This window comes from Macrosteles quadrilineatus, unplaced genomic scaffold, assembly GCF_028750875.1.
Source record: "Macrosteles quadrilineatus isolate MER2022 unplaced genomic scaffold, UCM_ALF_1.0 Scaffold_8__2_contigs__length_117827958, whole genome shotgun sequence".
In the NCBI taxonomy this organism is placed as follows: domain Eukaryota; kingdom Metazoa; phylum Arthropoda; class Insecta; order Hemiptera; family Cicadellidae; genus Macrosteles; species Macrosteles quadrilineatus.
In genome coordinates, this window is record NW_026542601.1 from 65,214,266 (window position 1) to 65,233,521 (window position 19,256).

General features: G+C 36.3%; 1 protein-coding gene across 1 annotated transcript in view; it reads right to left on the reverse strand.

The window, feature by feature from the left end:
- LOC128999752 (dynein axonemal heavy chain 7-like) overlaps nucleotides 1-19,256 on the reverse strand; it is a 92,732-nt gene that overhangs the window by 33,643 nt on the left and 39,833 nt on the right. Inside the window, exon 42 of the mRNA XM_054426414.1 lies at nucleotides 18,219-18,446. Coding sequence (XP_054282389.1) covers nucleotides 18,219-18,446 — 228 coding nt within the window. The remainder of the gene's footprint in view (nucleotides 1-18,218; nucleotides 18,447-19,256) is intronic.

Below are 19,256 nucleotides of genomic sequence, written 5' to 3' on the forward strand. Positions count from 1 at the left end.
TCAAAATTGTAATCCTTTTGGAAGCCGTATTTGACACAAAAACAAAGGCATAAGATCAGTTATTAGACGTATCGTTTATTTACTTTCCGACAATTTAATCAGACGTACAATGCTGATTGACCAAGAAGTTATTAATCAAATTTTACAACAGAAATTGGCTTATGATAACAGCATTAAAATTTTAACATGGCAAAATTTACAATGTTTTAATGCAAAGGATGTATACAGGATGATCAACTCAAGGAGGCCACCATTGGGATATCGTAAACGGTAAAAATTACAGAAAACTTTAAATGGGGGACATTCCTAAATTTTTTGTGACAGTTAAAAATATCAATTTAGTTTTTCGAAATTCAGCCGCCAAATTCGGCGGCCAAATTAAAAATTTCTTATGGAACGCCCTATATTTTATCCTGTTTTCGGATAGAAAATGTAATTTAAAAACTTTTTTTAATTTGAAATTTTTCCCATAAACCCACTTATTTAGGAATTACAGCTTATGAAAAATGACTTCCGGTGTACGTTTTACATCATGTAGCTCCTAAACCACTACGTTTAGAGCAAAAATGCGAAGAGTAAATGGGTCTTAAAATTGCATCTACATTCCAAAAAGGCAATAAAATGCGTAAAAAATATTGCAATTATTTCAAAAATGGCAGCAAACTTGAAAAGTGGAAAACTGTCATTTTAGGATGTAGATGCAATTTTAAGACTTATTTTACTCTTGGTATTTTCGCTCTAAACTTACTCGTTTAGGGGCTACATGAAGTAAAATGTGCACCGGAAGTCATTTTATAATCGGCTGTAGCTCCTGAACGAGTGGGTTTATAGAAAAATGCCAGGAATAAAAAAACTTTAAAATAGCACTTTCTATCCGAAAACATTATAAAATATAGGATGCCCCATAAGAAATTTCAAATTTGGCCGCCATATTGGAAAATGGTGGCTGAATTTCGAAAAACTAAATTTATATTTTCAACTGTCACAAAAAATTGTGGCCTCTTTGAGTTGATCACTCTGTGTATATTATAACACTGTACTGTACTAACGATTTTATATTATATTTAAAATCCAAGCATTGGTTAAGCTTATACAGACAAAAATGTAAAGGCTTAGATGCCTAATAATAATCTAAACTAGCACATTACAAAATTACAGAACAAAATACAAAATAACTAACCAATTAGGCTTATGCTCCATTGACATTACATACTGAGAATAAAGATTCCACGTATGTGAACCAAATTTACCATTGACTTTGGATACTGTACATAGCCATCTCATTTACAGTATGTAAACCAGATGTACGCGTACCATTGACTTTGGACAAGGCAAGTCGACCTTTCATTTATGTAAACCAAAATACCATTGCAAGGTCCTTGGATACTGCAAGGAGACCCTTTTATTTGAACCATATGATCTATTGATTTTGAATACGGTACAAGGAGACTTCTCATTTACGTGAACTAGATGTAGCAATGATTTTTGAAACTGCATGTAAATATCCCATTTACAAGGTAAGTGTAACACTTACGGTAAAACAGACGTAAGTGTTACATCTGTTTAGAAGGCTTTGGCTCTAAAGCCCACGAGTTGACATCTCATTAACGTGAATCAGGTCTAGCATTGACTTTGGATACTGCAAGTAGAAATCCCATCCACGTTCATGTAAAATATATGTAGCATTAGCTTTGGAAAAGTATTGGGTATGTTTGCTTCGCACAATATTGCCAGCACACAACTGTATTGTACACCTAGGTCACTAAATGACATAATATTACCGATAAAATTAATTTATTTTACGTGTTTTATATAGTTTTAAATAACTTCTTGATCAGCATTGTACGTGTTATTAAATTTACGGAAAGTAAATAAAAGACACGTCTTATAACACTTAAATCATATAGTTACCCTTCCACGTATACTTACGTATAGAAGTGTTATAAGACGTTTCTTTTATTTACTTTCTGTATAATTTTAAAGTAACACTAGGAGCAAAATCTGGCTTTGCCCGGGTACAAATTATAGACCAAAACTATCACGCATTTTCATATTGTATTTTTAATGTCATAAAACACCCAAGAATATTGAAGATCACCCTAGAAAACTCTGAAATGTTAGAGAGAAAAATTAAAACATTTGCACCCAAGTTTATGTTTAACATGATCTCAAATATTAATCACCTTTCGACATACTGTACATAACATACTACTTCTGATATGAACATAACCCCATTGTTACAAAACTTGATTATACGGAAATACTTAGGCTATACAGTTCAAGATTAAACATTTTCTTAAAACGCAAATACTTTAGGTAAGAAATATACATTTAACAACATCGTAAAACCATGTAATGCCGACGATCAATAATTTTGTAAACAGCATGTAACGTTAATATTTAAGTGACAGTTTAACTACAAATTAGTTACAACAGTTAGAGCTACAGTTAGTTCAAACAAATTATGTACATTGAAACGAACTTAATATGATTGTGTCGGCTGCTAGACTTAAAAAAAATATAAACTTAATTTATACAATTCTGGAACCCTAAAGCTGACAGGAGTTTGTACAAATAAAAAAAAACTAAAATTATCGCTTCGACATTCTTTTTCTTTCAACATTACATTTCTTTCAACACAAAACGCACGAAAATCCGCTATGAGTTTGAGTCTGAATCTTGAAATAAAAATAGGCCCACCCTCTACTTAATAGAAATGACTTGAAATATGCAGTATGTGAATTCGATAACTTGAACAATTGTGGTATATTTTGCTAAAATATGAACTAGGATTTTTTCAAGAATTTGTCTTTATGCGAGTCAACTAGTTACTCCGAATTATATTAGGTTTTTAGCTACTACTCGATTAACGTATGTTGGATTGGTCAAACACTCGTTTTTAAGTAAAATATGTTTTGCGAATTCTGAGACTTAGTAAGTCTAATTGAAGTCTATTATCCACATGGTTAGATTTTAAAATCCGTTTAATTGATTAAATATGAGATATAACTTGAAATTAAGTTAATAGCCACGGTAGTTTAATCATAGATTTTTTGGTCCTAGGACGGTAGGCACGAACCTTGAATTGTTTTTCACATTACTTTAGGCTAGACCCTAGGGGTTACGGCTTTACTACTTAGATAAAATCCATTGGTAATTTGGCGGAATTTGAACCCGGGACCCTCAAGAGCCGCTCCCACGCTCTAACCACTAGACCAGCTCGACCCCCCCAGTTTAATCATAAATTAAAGTACTCCTTTAATCTATAGTTTATTCAACAACCAAAACCACAAATACAAATATGTATTACCGTTGCAGTGATGCAATCTCTTTGCCACTTTGCCCCAATTTTGCACACTTGCATGGAATTTAATACAAGTAACACCCTCCAAAAGTACATAAAGACTTTATAGTTAGTTTATATCACAGGAGTAACTTCTTGGCATCCTACAACACCCGGACCCTTGTTAAGTGCGTTAAAATGAGAGTGTCTGTATGACAGCGCGCCGGGATAAGTCTCAAGGTCATTACAAAGTTACAGTAAGCGCACATCAACTACATCAACTACTTCCGCTTAAGATTAGATATATAATCTATATAAATAAAATTACAGTTTAGTCTGTACATCGCGTAGAATCGTGCATGTTTTGGTTATTTTTACGTTTCATAGCCTAAGAAAGCCAAAACGAGTCTTATCTCAATTTCTGTCTGTCTGTCTGTCTGTATGTCTGTTTTTTCTGGCATTCTGTCTGTGACGCAAAAATGTCAATTTACACGGCCTATACCTAGAAAACTAGCACAAACCTCGCTACTTTGGAAATAAAAAAACGAGCCATCAAAACCCCAATTTCGTGAGATTGTTGTAAAGTTTTCTCCTAATGTTTACTAATTCATACATTTGATAAAATAACAAACACCTTTTTAGATTAAATCCCACTTCTAGCTGTCACTACATTAAATATTGTTTACAAATACCGCAACCGTTTCTGATCACGTTTTGTAAGCAAATCCAAAGCAATTAAGTGAGATTAAAAACGTTGTGCTTTACCTTACTTATTGGATTTAATAAATCGCAAGTGCATCAATTGTTCTTGAGTTTTGATAACTGGTAAAAAGACCGAGAATCGGTGTTGTATAGGGTTGAAAAACTTACATTTTTTTAATCATCGTCGCCAATAGCTTATAAACAAGGTTTCCAAGCATTGACGGCGCTTCAAGGACAGTTGTGCAAAGTGTAAAGTAAAAAATTACAACTGCAGTGGGTGATCGCGGATGTTGCTGCGATCTTGGAAGATCTTTCCGGTTTCGCTGTGATCTTAATAGAGGTTTAACTTACAGATGTAGCTAAACTCGCTTTTCCAATGTACAGTATCACTTTCGGTTTCAACTCGCCTTTTTTTGCTGCAATCGCTGGACCATACCGCCAATCTTGGCTCATAGCCCATAACCCAACGGATTTACACCAAATTTACAGTTTGATTAAAAGTTGTGAATTGCTCATTATGACTAAATAGCCCATATAGATAATAATAATCAGAGGAATATCAAAAGTAACAATAATAAGAATACAGTGCATGCAAATATTTGTACAATGAAAGAACTAAGAGTAACGAGAAATAAATAGAGTTACATAGTTGAATTAATAATGGAGATATGTACCCATACAATAGATGGCACATGGACCAACGTAGAAAACAGTAAATGATAAATAAACAATAACCACGATAAATATTTTTGTGAAAACAAGAAATAATATTATTAACAATAACAATGATAAATATTTGAAGTAAATAAAATTGTAAATTTTTACCAATCTAAATCGTCTTTTGGACTTCGTTTCATTAAATAAGGCCTATGCCATCATTTCAACACAATTTCGAGTCATCTTCGGATTAAGCAAAGCATAAATTGTCATTACAGACGGCATTTTCACTGCACGATAAGTAGACCTAAATACGATTATCATAAAATTTGACAACACCATAAACAATTTCAAATGCTAATTTTGTATGTACTTGAACGACAATCTACAGTACAAACGACAATCTTGTATGTACTTGCGTTTAACGACAATCTACAGAGATTGTCTACAGCCACACCATTTCGAACCATCCAAGTTGTGTATTAAGTTTAGAGCTAACCTCACTCTTAGTTTGAATGAATCACACTTGAGCTAACACCGTAAACATTATTTAATTTTTCAACAATAAAAAACACGAATTTAATATTTATCTCAAAACATATGGTTGTAAATCCTAATGATTCCTTAATATTCTTATAAGAAATTTCTCAAGGATTCAAAACAATACAAAAAATCTATATTCAAAACTATTTTTATAGCAGCCTTTATTTGCCATATCATTTAATCAAATAAGTTACAAGTTATTTTTAAAGAAAATGCAACTGTAGCCATTCCGTGTTTTTTTTAAGAGAATCTCTTGGTTTTAAAAACAAAAAAATCCCATGAACAGTAGGTTTTTAGAAATCGTTTTAAAATTTATTAATTGAAGAGTATTTTAGTAATACTTGTCGATGCCTACGTGAATCTTAATGATTTTTTTATACAAACCAAACCTCTATTGCAGATGAGGTCTTATACAGATGTTTAACCTCTATTATACTATTATTATTCAAAATCTAATTAAGATTCTGAAAATGTCAAATATTTTAAATAAAAACTACATTTAGCGCACTTAGGGCCATTTTTTTTAGCAAATACAAGGATTTGGAAAATCTTATTTTATTTGTTTTCCCATACAAGCATGAAAACCTAAATTGATGTCCATTTGTCACGAATGTTTATACGTTTAAGATATACAATTTTGTACCACTAACTTTGTTCCATCACGTATAATTTTATATTCCACATTTTCAGTAAATGCAAATCCTTTACTGTAAGAAAACAATAAAATTTATAATGAATGTAAGTGAAACACCATCGATACAGTCTGTTGATCGGTTGTGGGTCTGTTGGTACCTAAAAGCGATATTCACTACCGCCGGTTTTTGGGAAAAGTACCCGTACCGAGAAACGACGTCAACAGGTGGTTGCGGATAGTTATTATGTATGTGTACGTACCAATAGAATATGGGCCATAGTCCTAACATTAGGTACCGTCCAGCGATAGCAGCGCAATCGGGGTGAATCGTAACAATGTGATCGACACGTTGGAAATAGTAGTTTTCATTACTAGACTGGAAAGTGACTCATTGCGGGGAGAGATGGCATTTTCGCGCGAGGCGAAGCCGAGCGCTGGAAACGCCATCGTGCCCCGCAATGACACTTTCGAGGCGAGTATTGAACATTATTTTTCATTACGATACCGAAAACTTATAAAAACATGAAAATTTTCGTTTATTTAACTTAGTATTAAGAGAAAAAACCGAACTAATGAAAAAAAACTCAACTCTGAATTATTAATAAGTGCACGGAAAAAACTCATAACGCTAACTTTCCGTGTGTATGTACCTCGACATAAGCACGGAAACTTAACGTTATGAGTTTTTTCCGTGCACTTATTAATAATTGCATGGCCAATAGTTTGAGGAAAAACAGACTATTTTGGGTAAAAAAAAGTATCTTTATTAAATTAACTACAGAACAAGCTGATGAATAAACAAATAAAGAAAGAGACCTTTGATGATTACATAGGATCAACACGCTGATAAATCTTTATTAATGAAAATGAAAATGTATGTTAAAGTCGCAGTTTTGATTTTCACTTATGTTTAACATTTTTTGTGGTAGCTTTAGGTTTTTTCTCATTTCTGCAACATTGACTTCCGAGTGTGTTCCATCAACTTTATTATTTTCTTGAATGAAATTGCGATTTTGCACAGTATCTTCTTCTGATGAAATTACATCGTCGATTGTAAAATATTGTTTTGAAACCAGATTCACCTCTTCATCATTGTTAGAAATGTTATTGAGTGGCAGTGAATCCAAAGAGGAATTGTTGTAATTTGAAATTGAATTAGTAATGTCTCTGATTGGAAGTAAATTCAAAGAGGAATTGTTTTGATTTGAGATTGAAGTACTTGGTTTTGAAAAAAGTTTTTTAGACACATCAATTTTTCTATTTATGGACTCCTCAATGTAACCTTCAGCAACGGTTGCACTTTTCCAGCCTCCGTGCCTCTTGAGTGTGAGTAAATCCGCTCCCCCTTCCACCAGCATTGACGCGGATGTGCGTCGAATAGCATGACCTGTGTAGGATTCAGGCTGTTCTAGCTTAAGGTACTGGGCGACCTTTTTGGGAACATCCGAAATCGTATGACTCCCGACATGTTGTGCTACGCACTTGCCTTGCCTGAAGCCAACAAAAAGTCTAGGGCTCGTCATTTTTGATGGGCGTAAAGACAAATATTTACGTACTAGCTGGCAGGGTTGATACGTACATTCATCGTCTGTAATGATGAAACTTCTGCTAGCATGTGTTTTACCATCTCTCAATGTAACCTTAATGAAACTGCCATAATCTTTTACGTCATTTATGCTAAGGCGTAATAGATCATCTCGCCTAAGGGCTCCAAAAATGCCAAACGTCAAAATTACTTTACTTAACAACCATTCTTTGTCGGGAGCGTTGATCATGAACTGAGAAATTTGATCAGATGTAAAAACATTCGCTTTTTTAGGTTTGAAACCAACAGACTTTTTCTTTAAAAATGCAACTGTTTTTGGAAATTTTAAATTTCCAGGATTTTCTTTTACTTTTAAGACATTTTTAACCATTGAATACTTGCTCCACAAGGTGCTAGGTTTCATAGTTTTCGACAGTTCTGACATATAGACTAGAAGTATGTCATCATTAACCTGGCTAGGTTTAATGTTTTCTTTTTGACACCAAGTACAAAGCTTATCGTATTCATTTTCGTATCTTAAACGCGACACATCAGGCAATAATTCGTTTGTTACACTTACCGCTCTGTTCATCAAAGTTTCAGGAATATTATCCATATTAGTACACATAGTTCAAAGAATCTATCTCAACAAACATAACCTAACTGACAATGTCAATATATAAGCGAGGAATGTGTTTTCAACAACAATACAATCAGCTGATCTGACTGCACCGCAAAATCCCATAGCGGTTACTTTCCGTGCAGTACATACGCACGGAAAGTTAACGTTATGTAACTTTTCCGTGCAGTAGCGGGAATTACCTATTTTCTTATCTCATTTTACGTTTAGAAAGTGTACTTTCGTGTGTAGAGTAATGAAAAGCGATTTTACCAGCATCAGATAACCTCTGTTACGTTCACTACGACATCTAAAAGATCAACCGACTTTATACTTATTAAGTGATTGATCACTTGACACAACTGCCATCGAAACACAGTTTATGAATGCAAGCCACGATTGTAGTTTATTGGTGACGATGATTGAATAATGTTTCCCAGTCCTATACAAAACTGATTAACGGTTTATTTCCCGGTTATAAAAACTCAAGTACAGTATGCTACAATTAAAACACTCAAATTCGCCGGTTTTGTGGCTATGATGGTGTTGGGACTCAAACGGGTGGCCTGGTATTATTTATTTGTACTGCTAAATACACACACTGGATAAGATAACCAGTGATAACTGTAAACTGTTTTTATTGAACAACTAAAAAGTTAAGTGCCTAGTATAATAATTTTGTAACGAACAAATAGAATAAATGTAAAAATAAACAATAAACATCTCTCTACCATTATTTGAAAATTGACATATCAATTGTTAAATCATGTATTTTAAGACAGATTCAGAGATATGACAGATGGTATTTCATTTCAGTTACAAACTATTGCGGTCTATATATATCGCAATTCTATTCAATTCGTCATTTAGGTCAGAAGATTATGAGTCTTACTCTTATTTCGATCTACATAACGTGATCCGAAATTTGTGTACTATTTGTAAACACGAACACTAGAAAACTACCGGTATGGATCATAAACATAAATAAATTACTTTTTTGGCTCGAAATTAAACAAAACCCCTATACTATTAGCATTTATTAACATATTGTTTTGTTTACTTTTGGGCACAAAAACGTCATTTGTTTATGTTTATGATCCATACCGGGTCTTTTCTAGTATTCGTGTTTGTAAACCACGTGTATAATGAGCATGTTAGCGAAAGTTTGAAGAAATAATCTATCTATCTATCTATAGTATTATAAAAAAGAGGTGGTTGCTGTATGTGTGTATGTGTGTATGGGAAAAGTAAACTCGAAAAATACTGGTCGGATTGGGCTGAAATTTGGCATGATGATAGCTCACATTCCCGATTAACATATAGGCATATTCTTATTTCAAAAATCCTTTCGGGCTCCGCCCCAGTGGCTCTGGAGTTTCCCATGTTAACCTTATGAGAAATGGAATTATTGAATCTTAACAGCTGTTTCAATTAAACAAGTTGGTTCTGTTCTATGATGTTCAATAGCATTAAAGTTACAAGGATTACCAACAGGGTGCAGCACTATTATTGAGCGGAGCGAGCGAAGCGAGCGAAGCTCTTATACGTCGACTTTTATGCATTTCGTAATACGCAAACTCCTCCTAGACGGCTGAATCAATCGTTTTCAAATTTTGCATGGTGATAAAGATCATATCGGTGAGTGCCAACATCTATATGGCGTTAAAAAAGTCTCTCAGGAATCCGCCCCACTGGGTCTCAACGTTTCAATGTAATCCTTATGGAAGCAGTATTTAACACATAAACAAACGATTAGATTAAGGTATCTGCATTCCTAAAATTCTATAGGAAGGGAGGAAAATGGGTCCGCGACGTAGGAATTGGTGAAGGAAGTAGTCAAGGCGAGCTGTCCAGAGTGTGGGAACTGTTTATGACGATTAGATTTAGGTATCTGCATTCCTAAAATTCTATGGGAAGGGAGGAAAACGGGTCCGCGACGTAGGAAGTAGTGAAGGAAGTAGTCAAAGCGAGCTGTCCGGAGTGTGGGAACTGTATATGACAATTAGATTGAGGTATCTGCAATCCTAAAATACTATTGGAAGGGAAGGAAACAGGCCCGCGACGTAGGAAGTGGTGAAGGAAATAGTAAAGGCGAGCTGTTCGGGGTATGGGATCTGTTTATGACCATTAGACTAAGGTATCTACAATCCTAAAATGCTATGGGACGGAAGGAAAACAGGTCCGCGATGTACAAAGTGGTGAAGGAAGTAGTCAAGGCGAGCTGTCCGGAGTGTGGGAACTATTAATGACGATTAGATTAAGGCATCTGCTTCCCTAAAATTCTATGGGAACGGAGGAAAACGGGTCCACGACGTAGGCAGTGGTGAAGGAAGTAGTCAAGGTGAGCTGTCCGGAGTGTGGAAACTGTGTATGACGATTAGAACGCATTCCTAAAATTCTATGGGAAGGGAGGAAAACGGGTCCGCGACGTAGGAAGTGGTGAAGGAAGTAGTCAAGGTGAGCTCTCCGGAGAGTGGGGACTGTTTATGACAATTAGATTAAGGTATCTACATTCCTAAAATTCTATAGGGGGGAGGAAAATGGGTCCGCGACGTAGGAAGTAATGAAGGAAGTAGTCAAGGCGAGCTGTCCAGAGTGTGGGAACTGTTTATGACGATTAGATTTAGGTATCTGCATTCCTAAAATGCTATGGGAAGGGAGGAAAACGGGTCCGCGTCGTAGGAAGTAGTGAAGGAAGTAGTCAAGGCGAGCTGTCCGGAGTGTGGGAACTGTGTATGACAATTAGATTAAGGTATCTGCAATCCTAAAATACTATTGGAAGGGAAGGAAACAGGCCCGCGACGTAGAAAGTGGTGAAGGAAGTAGTAAAGGCGAGCTTTTCGGGGTATGGGATCTGTTTATGACCATTAGATTAAGGTATTTGCAATTATAAAATGCTATGGGAAGGGAGGAAAACAGGTCCGCGACGTAGGAAGTAGTGAAGGAAATAGTCAAGGTGAGCTGTCCGGAGTGTGGGAACTATTAATGACGATTAGATTAAGGTATCTACATTCCTAAAATTCTATGGGAAGGGAGGAAAACGGGTCCGCGACGTAGGAAGTAGTGAAGGAAGTAGTCAAAGCGAGCTGCCCGGAGTGTGGGAACTGTATATGACAATTAGATTAAGGTATCTGCAATCCTAAAATACTATTGGAAGGGAAGGAATCAGGCCCGCGACGTAGGAAGTGATGAAGGAAGCAGTAAAGGCGAGTTTTTCGGAGTGTGGGAACTGTTTATGACGATTAGATTAAGGTATCTTGGTATCTACAATTTTAAAATTCTATGGGAAGAGAGGGAAACAGGTCTGCGACGTAAGAAGAGGTGAAGGAAGTAGCAGTGTGGAGTTTTGAAACTGGAAACCGTTTGTAGCAGTTAGATTAATGTATCTGCAATGCTGAAATGCTATGAGAAGGGATGGAAGCATGTCCACGACATATACAATGGTGAATGAAGTAGTAAAGGCTAGCAGTGCGGAGTGTGGGCATTGTTTGTGGCAATTAGATTAGCGTATCTAAAATACTAAAATGCTATGGAAAGTTATGAAAACAGGTCCACGATGTAGGAAGTGGCTTAGGAAGTAGTAATGTATGAACATATTGTGAGAAACGTCTGTGGCAGTTAGATTAATGTATCTTCAATCCTAAAATGCTATGAGAAGGGAAGGAAACAGGCCCCACGACGTAGGAAGTTGTGAAGGAAGTAGTAAAGGCTGCCAGTGCAGAGTGAGGGAACCTTTTGGGCAGTTAGATAAATGTATCTAATACTTAAATGCTATGAGAAGGGAAGGAAACAGGTCATGACGTAGGAAATGGTATAGGAAGTAGTAAAGCTTGCAATGCAGAGTGTGGGAACTGTCTTTGGCAATTAAATTAATGTATCTGCAATCCTAAAATGCTATGGGAAGAGAGGGAAACAGCTCCACGACGTAGGGGAGGGTGAAGGAAGTAGTAAAGGTGGGCAGTGTTGAGTGTGGGAATGGATTAATGTATCTGCAATGCTAAAATGCTATGGGAAGAGACTGTATACTGTAGGTTAAAATGATTATGAAACACGAATCGTTACGTATTTTGATACTTATTCAATCGTTTACAATATAAATTTACAACTAAGTTGACAACAGTTGAGTTTTACTCCATAGAGGCTAAAAACGAATTGTATTCCCTAAAGAGTAAAAATGCTACTTTAGACCCGCAACGCATACACCAATGACGACTGTTTTTACTGCATTATGACAAAAACAATATAATACGAACTCTTGATGACTCCGCTCAATTTTGTGGATGCATCTGCGAACGCCACCTAGTTTCTTTTACATTTATGACAACAGCTAATTTGCAACCAAAAGGTGAGTGAGCGTAGCGAACGAACTTCAACCTGGAGGTGAGTTAGCGTAGCGAACGAGCTAACCTGAAGGCAAGTGAGCGCAACGAACGAGCTCCAACCTAAAGGTGAGTGAGCGTAGCGAACGAGCTCCAACCTAAAGGTGAGTGAGCGTAGCGAACAAACTTCAACCAGGACGTGATTGAGCCATGCGAACGAGATAATCTTGAAAATTAAGAAGTTAAACGGGGCAAAGCCCGCGGGTTACAGCTAGTACGAGTATAAATATCCAAACAAGTTTAACTTTTCGTTATTTGATTGATGATTTATTCTCCAAACAGATTATTTGTATTTAATAAATGACGTATGTAGTAAACATTATGAGATAATGTGACGACAATTACATAAAACTGGGGTCTTAAACGTCTGTTATATTATTTCTAAAGTAGTTATCAATGTTTAAAAAGCTAAATACATTCTCACCAATCGTCTGAATACATTAAAGCGATCTTAATCATAATTAGTACTTTAGTTTTGTTGGAATTGACTGCGTAAATTAGCTTATTGGCGTCAAAGACCCAATGACATACATAAAACAGACGAATAGAAAATTGTAATAACACTGCTTTCGGATTTCTTAAGCTTTGAAAAGTATATAACCCAAAACTTTATCACAGTAAACAATGTCAAATCAAATTCAACCCTTGTTATTCCAGAATACAAAAATTACATGAATACAAAGGTGAGTCAACAGGAAAACTAATTCCTAAGTAGACTATTAATCTGTGTTTGAGAATGAGTTGTTAAACAGTCTATTATACACCAGTGTTCACACATTCAGGAACACTGTCCTCTTCTAGACAACATCTACGAGGGAGCTAGGCCTAATGATAATAATGATGATAGCAATAACAACAACAATAGCCACCCCAAGCCAAGTTACTATAGGCCTGCTTCATAATACCGACTGCATGTAGGCAATGTACACGGTCCGTAACTGATATTGCTTCGATAGCACCTCCCGAAGCTACGTGAATGCGTAAATGAGCTTACGTACTTTGTTTTTGACGTATTGAACATGTAGAGCCCAAGTTAATTTAATATCAATCACAACCTCTAAATACTTTACTTGCTTCACTTACGCAGCCAGTTGCGAGTGCATGGCCTCAACGAGTGCAACTTCAAATACCTTGCTCCTGGTCCAAAGTGATTTCTGAGAAAAACCGGTGTTTATAATCAAACCAGTATTTTGATTTGTTGACATGTCAACGAGGAATCGAACAATTGGTCCCACGTACTGATGGTGGTCACAAAATCAGCGAACAATATCACTTTGCTTTTTAATTTAACTTACGATATGTTGTTTATATAAATATAAAATAATAGAGGTCTAAGAGTAGGCTACTGCCTTGGGCTAAGCAATATTCTACCAGTCTAACATAATTTTCTACTCCTTTTTTAAGCTACTAGTTCACAAGACTAAAAATAGTTTGTATCTATATATAAATATAAAATAATAGAGGTCTAAGAGTACTGCCTTGGACTAAGCAATATTCTACCATTGTAACATAATTTTCTACTCCCTTTTTAAGCTACAAGTTCGCAAGACTAAAAATAGTTTGTATCTAATATGCTAAGCCGATTTTTGTAAACAGAACTCCTCCCTTATTTTTGGACCGGTTTTGATGATAAGTGTCAAAAAAATTGCCCCGATCTGTAGTTTTGCAAAGTGTTTTTCGTTTTTTGAAATCTTAATTAGTTTGGGCAGGATCTTCAATTAAATTTGGGTTTTCTCAGATTAGATTAACCTGGGGAAATCAAAATATTTAATTGGAAACGTTGTCTCCACTAAGAGGAAACGACTGGGCGTCGAAACTTGGTAGAGGTGTCCAAAGAAAGGTCTTGGTATGTAGATGAGTCATCAAAAGAAAAACGAAGTAAATTTAAGTAAATCCCTTTAGGCTCCGCCCCAGAAGCCTTTAAAGATCCCTCGACGGATTGGTTGACATTTTGTCCATGTGGATAATACTTTTTAATGAAACAGCTGTTAATTTTTAAATTGTGTTTTAAAACAACACACATTTACTGGGAGTTACTTTATTGTCAAAAAGAAGTACTTGCAATGTTATTTTCTGATTTTAAAATTGTTTTTTTTCTGTATCATGTCATGTTTTTCAATACAACGTTTCATTATGAAATTAGTGGAAATTCCTTTGATCACAGAACTCTTACTATAATTTCTTATTGAACTATCTTATATCTGTTGCATGGGTTGGTGACTGCCTTTTTGACCACTTTTGCCTGTATTTTATCATACTATTCAAGACATATCAAACTCGATACTACAAAAAAATTCAGGCCAGAGAGTTTAATTCACTTGGATTGTGACCCTTATAATTTGGCTTATATTTCTCTTAACCAACAGATTATTCATCTGCAGAAGAAGTTCATTGTGCTCTTATCGTGTCTAATAACATCCAAACACAGAAACCTTGCCTAAAATGGTACCTGTCTCGACAAATTATTTGCAGCGGCCTATATTATGGACCGTGGCCCACTGGGTTGTTAACATGATTGAAAACAGCACGACATTTACTCTGTAAAAATAGGTACAGTACAAAGAGTAAATACTATTTAGGCAGTACCGTCATTATAGAAAGGTCATATTCCTTTTAAACTAGATCACATCATCCTTTCTAAGACACGTTGTTTAACAATGCATGTAAACGTCAATATTTACGTAACGGCCAATTTAAAGTATTTTATGCCTTTTGGAAATGCCGCATTGCTCTGTTATTTGCATTATTTGTTGCCAATGAAGGCGCACAAATATATAAACGAGGAGGTCCCTAACAGTCCAAGAATAAAAGCCGACTTCACTTCAAGTATATTCCACTAGACCTAACTTTCCGTAGATGAATTAGCGTAAACCTTGACAGTAACCGTCGATTTCGACAGGTTTCACCTAGTACCATATAAGAGTTTGTTCTTCGTTACATATACCATCTTATTAACCTATTAGATCGTTTCTATCAATTAAATCAAAAGATCGTTAATCGCGTAAGCTAATCAAACATATGGGACTAGTAAAGTTAAACTAAGTTTTCCTTCTTCCTTCGATTAAGTAAATTAGAAATGTTCTGCGTTTTTAATGAAATAGAAGGATTGGTTATCGTGGTTAAATAAAATCTGCCTTGTTTTAAGTTATAAGCATGAAGAAAAGGTAAATTTTTACAGTTTTAACTTCACTAGAAATCTGTTTGAGATAGAAGCGAGTAAGAATTGAGTTATAAGGCCTATATTTAAAATAATATTTTGATGTCCCATACTAAAATCCTATTATACGATCACCTTCATGATAATTATTGTAGTTTCAAGGACCGTTAACCATATATATATTTGAGCTTGGGCCGCGGTACACACCGAGCAGCACGCACGGGTGACGAGACTAGTGACAAGACAACACTGACAACCAGCTGCCACGCCTCCACGGCACAGCTCACGGCACGTGACCACGAGAGCACACTGTCGTGGTCGTAGCCGTCCACCCTGGTGCACTGTCCCTGTACACAACTTTTTGATTCTGTTCAACGGGTTTTCTGATTCATGTAGCCTACAGTATACTAGTATTCTGTACGTAGCCTATATGTACTAACTGAAAAACCGTTATCAGCCAGGCCTCACTCAATACTACTAAGAACTTAAACAGGAATACTCTTTAGTATTACTACCGATTGGTAGACAATTTAACTGTAGATATTTTTATGTTTTACATTGAGTTTAAAAAATTATCGTATACGTTGCAGGTGTCTAAGTCTTGTATATCATCATAATCGTTAACAAAATAACAATTAACAGTAAATTAATTAGTAAAGTTATCTATATTAAAGCCTATGCTCGGTCTTATAAAGATAAGAAAACTGAAATGACAAACAACGTTCAGCGTGACAACTGCGATTAAAAAACAGTAATAATGTGCCATGTACAAATGAAACTACTGTATATTTTATTCATACAAGAAATGTATTGATAGTCCCAGGCCGGGTTATTTATATAAAACATTCTTCTCTCAAATATTTTGTTGGCAACCAAACAAATAACGTAAAAAAACTAAAAATACTAAAATATAAATAACAGTCAGCGTTTATATTCAAGATTATTGCTAAGAAACTAAATCAGTAATTGGTAACTGATAGTTGTTGTAATATTTGGTTTTCGAAAAGCTGGGCAATTTATTTCATTTACGTTGGTAGCAATGTGAGGACTTAATGTGCTGACGATCAATCTTATATTCGTTAAAATATATACCCAGCAAACGTAAAATACTCGGACTCATGAGGACCTAACGTTCGCATCGTGTATAAGATATATCATGAGTACTTAACGTTCTCCTCGTGTATATATATATATATATATATATGTCTATATATATATATATATATACATATATAAAAATTTGAACGAATAGTGTTTTTGGCCTCTGGGGACATCAAAATGAAAAAGAAAATCGGTCCCGGGTCTAGGTCTTACCGTGCCACCTACGGTAATAGCTACTTCCCTATAGGGAAATTCGCTAAAAATATGGTTGCTGTAATATTGCCTGACACAAGTTTTCAATTTTTATATATTACTGATTGAATAATCCAAAAATTAAAAACTAATCCTTAAACCTGCAATTTATTAATAACTTCCTAAAAATAGTGATATGCCGATACCAAAATTTATCGAATCTCTGTAGGCTACTAATAAAAAACCTGAAAATGTACCTGAAAAATAGATCCTTAATACTGATAATTTCTATTTTACTAAATTTTCTTAAGGATTACTACACCAGCCCCTGGCTTTATGTACTTTCATATTGTATAATTTTGGAGTAATGGGTTGTTTTCTAAGTGGCCTAGAGAATAAATTATGCAGAAATTAAAAAGTTATCATAATCTTCCTCGATCGTAGCTTAATTAAAATAATTTCCCGCAGTCATCATTTCAAGCAATATTGGAAATCATCGTCGTCTCCCGCGGTCACGGAGATATCATCGTTGTCTCCCGTGGTCACGGAAATGCCATCGTCGTCTTTCGCGGTCACGGAAACGTCGTCATCGTCTCCCGCGGTCACAGAAACGTCATCGTCGTCTCCCGCGGTCACGGGAAAATCATTGTCCGCATGCGCGATCGCGGCAAAATCACTAACATATCCCGTGGCAGTTGGACATCATCATCGTTTCACGCGGTCACGGAAACGTCATCTTCGTCTCCCACGGGCATGGAAATGTCATTGTTGTCTCCCGCGGTCACAAAAACGTCATCGTCGTATCCCGCGGTCACGAAAACGTCATCGTCGTATCCCGCGGTCACGAAAACGTCGTCATCGTCTCCCGTGGTTACGGAAACGTCGTTGTCATCTCCCGCGGTCATGGAAACGTCAACATCGTCTTCCACGATCACGGATAGCCATCGTCGTCTCTCACGGTCACGGAAACGTCATCGTCGTCTTCCGCGGTCTCGGGAACGTCATCGTCGTTTCCCGCGGTTTTCGGGAACGTCATCATTGTCTCTCACGGTCTCGGGAACGCCATCGTCGTCTCCCGCGGTCCCGGCAAAAAACTTCCGGTTAAATACAAAATTCACGCATAATTCCCGGTTTTCCCGGATTTTCCCGGTCGGTGGACACCCTGGCGTAGGAACTTGGTAGAGGTGTCTAATGAAAGGTCTTGGTCTGTATGAGCCATCAAAAGAGAAATGAGCTCAATTTCATCACCATTACCAATAACTGTGTCACCTTTCAATATTTATTTACATGAGCCTATTTATTTGCCTATTGCTGCAGCTCATTCATAAAGCTAGGGATAGGACACTGATCCCTATGTCGTTTTATGTTTAAGGTGAAAGGGTTCACCTTTGAAGACATGTTCTAACCAACACTGCCACTTATTTACCTTCAATATACACACAGCCTCCATGACCAGCCTGACTCCCTTGGGAGGACTCTTCATGGACTTGACCACAGTGATGTCTGCCGGTGTCAGAGTGTCGAGGGCTGCCAATGCAGCCTCCAATATAGGCATTGCCTCGGCTAGTCGAGCGTCACACTCAGAGCGGATCACTTGCGCCGCGGCTGCTTGCTCATTGGCCACCGCCTCGTCTTCTCTCACCACTGCTTCCACCTGTGGACACCAATTAATTGTTTTGCATTTTCTCTTAAATGCCTCAAGTGTAAGTTTGCCAACCAGCATCAAGTGATAAAAATGATAAATTATTATAATAAGTAACATTAAATGTGAATATAGAAGTAAAAATAGATCTTTTTTTCACATTTTTAAATTCTGCCTCAAGTGTGCAGACAAAACAATTCTCCAGGGAAAGCATTTTGACACTGACTGACAGTACTACTTGTCTGTTTTTTGTTTTGTTTTAGACTCTACTCCAAACTCACAATGATTTTCAGATCAGAGCCACTGTCAAAGGAGTGCCTAAAGAAAGGGTTGCTCATTCCCAAAACGACAGGCATTCTTGAACCTCTAAGCTATTTAACGACAAACTCAATACAAAGCAGATCAGAAGAACGACAAAAACTAATGAGGGAAATCTGGAATCTGGGGGACAAGGTGGAGGTTACAGCTCATCTGATTGGTACGGTAAGTTGCGATTAAAATATATTTTATGGGGTTATTAATATTTCAAATTCATTTTTATAGTCCCGGAATCGCGTTCAATGATCTTACCGTTACCTACTCTACTGTTTCAGGATTGTCAAAAAAGGTACATTTTAGCCATTATTCATTATTTATCGACTTTTAGGGCTAGGTTAGGTAGGTAAAATATAAATCACAGTTCATTAAACAATAAAACCACATTAGGAACAAGACAGGATGACACAAAGAATAGGGATTGTGGAAGCAGATGGACAAGATAGCCACAACAAGTAAAGGCGTTGTGTTGCTGAGGTACCTACATGAGTAAAAATAAAAATACCC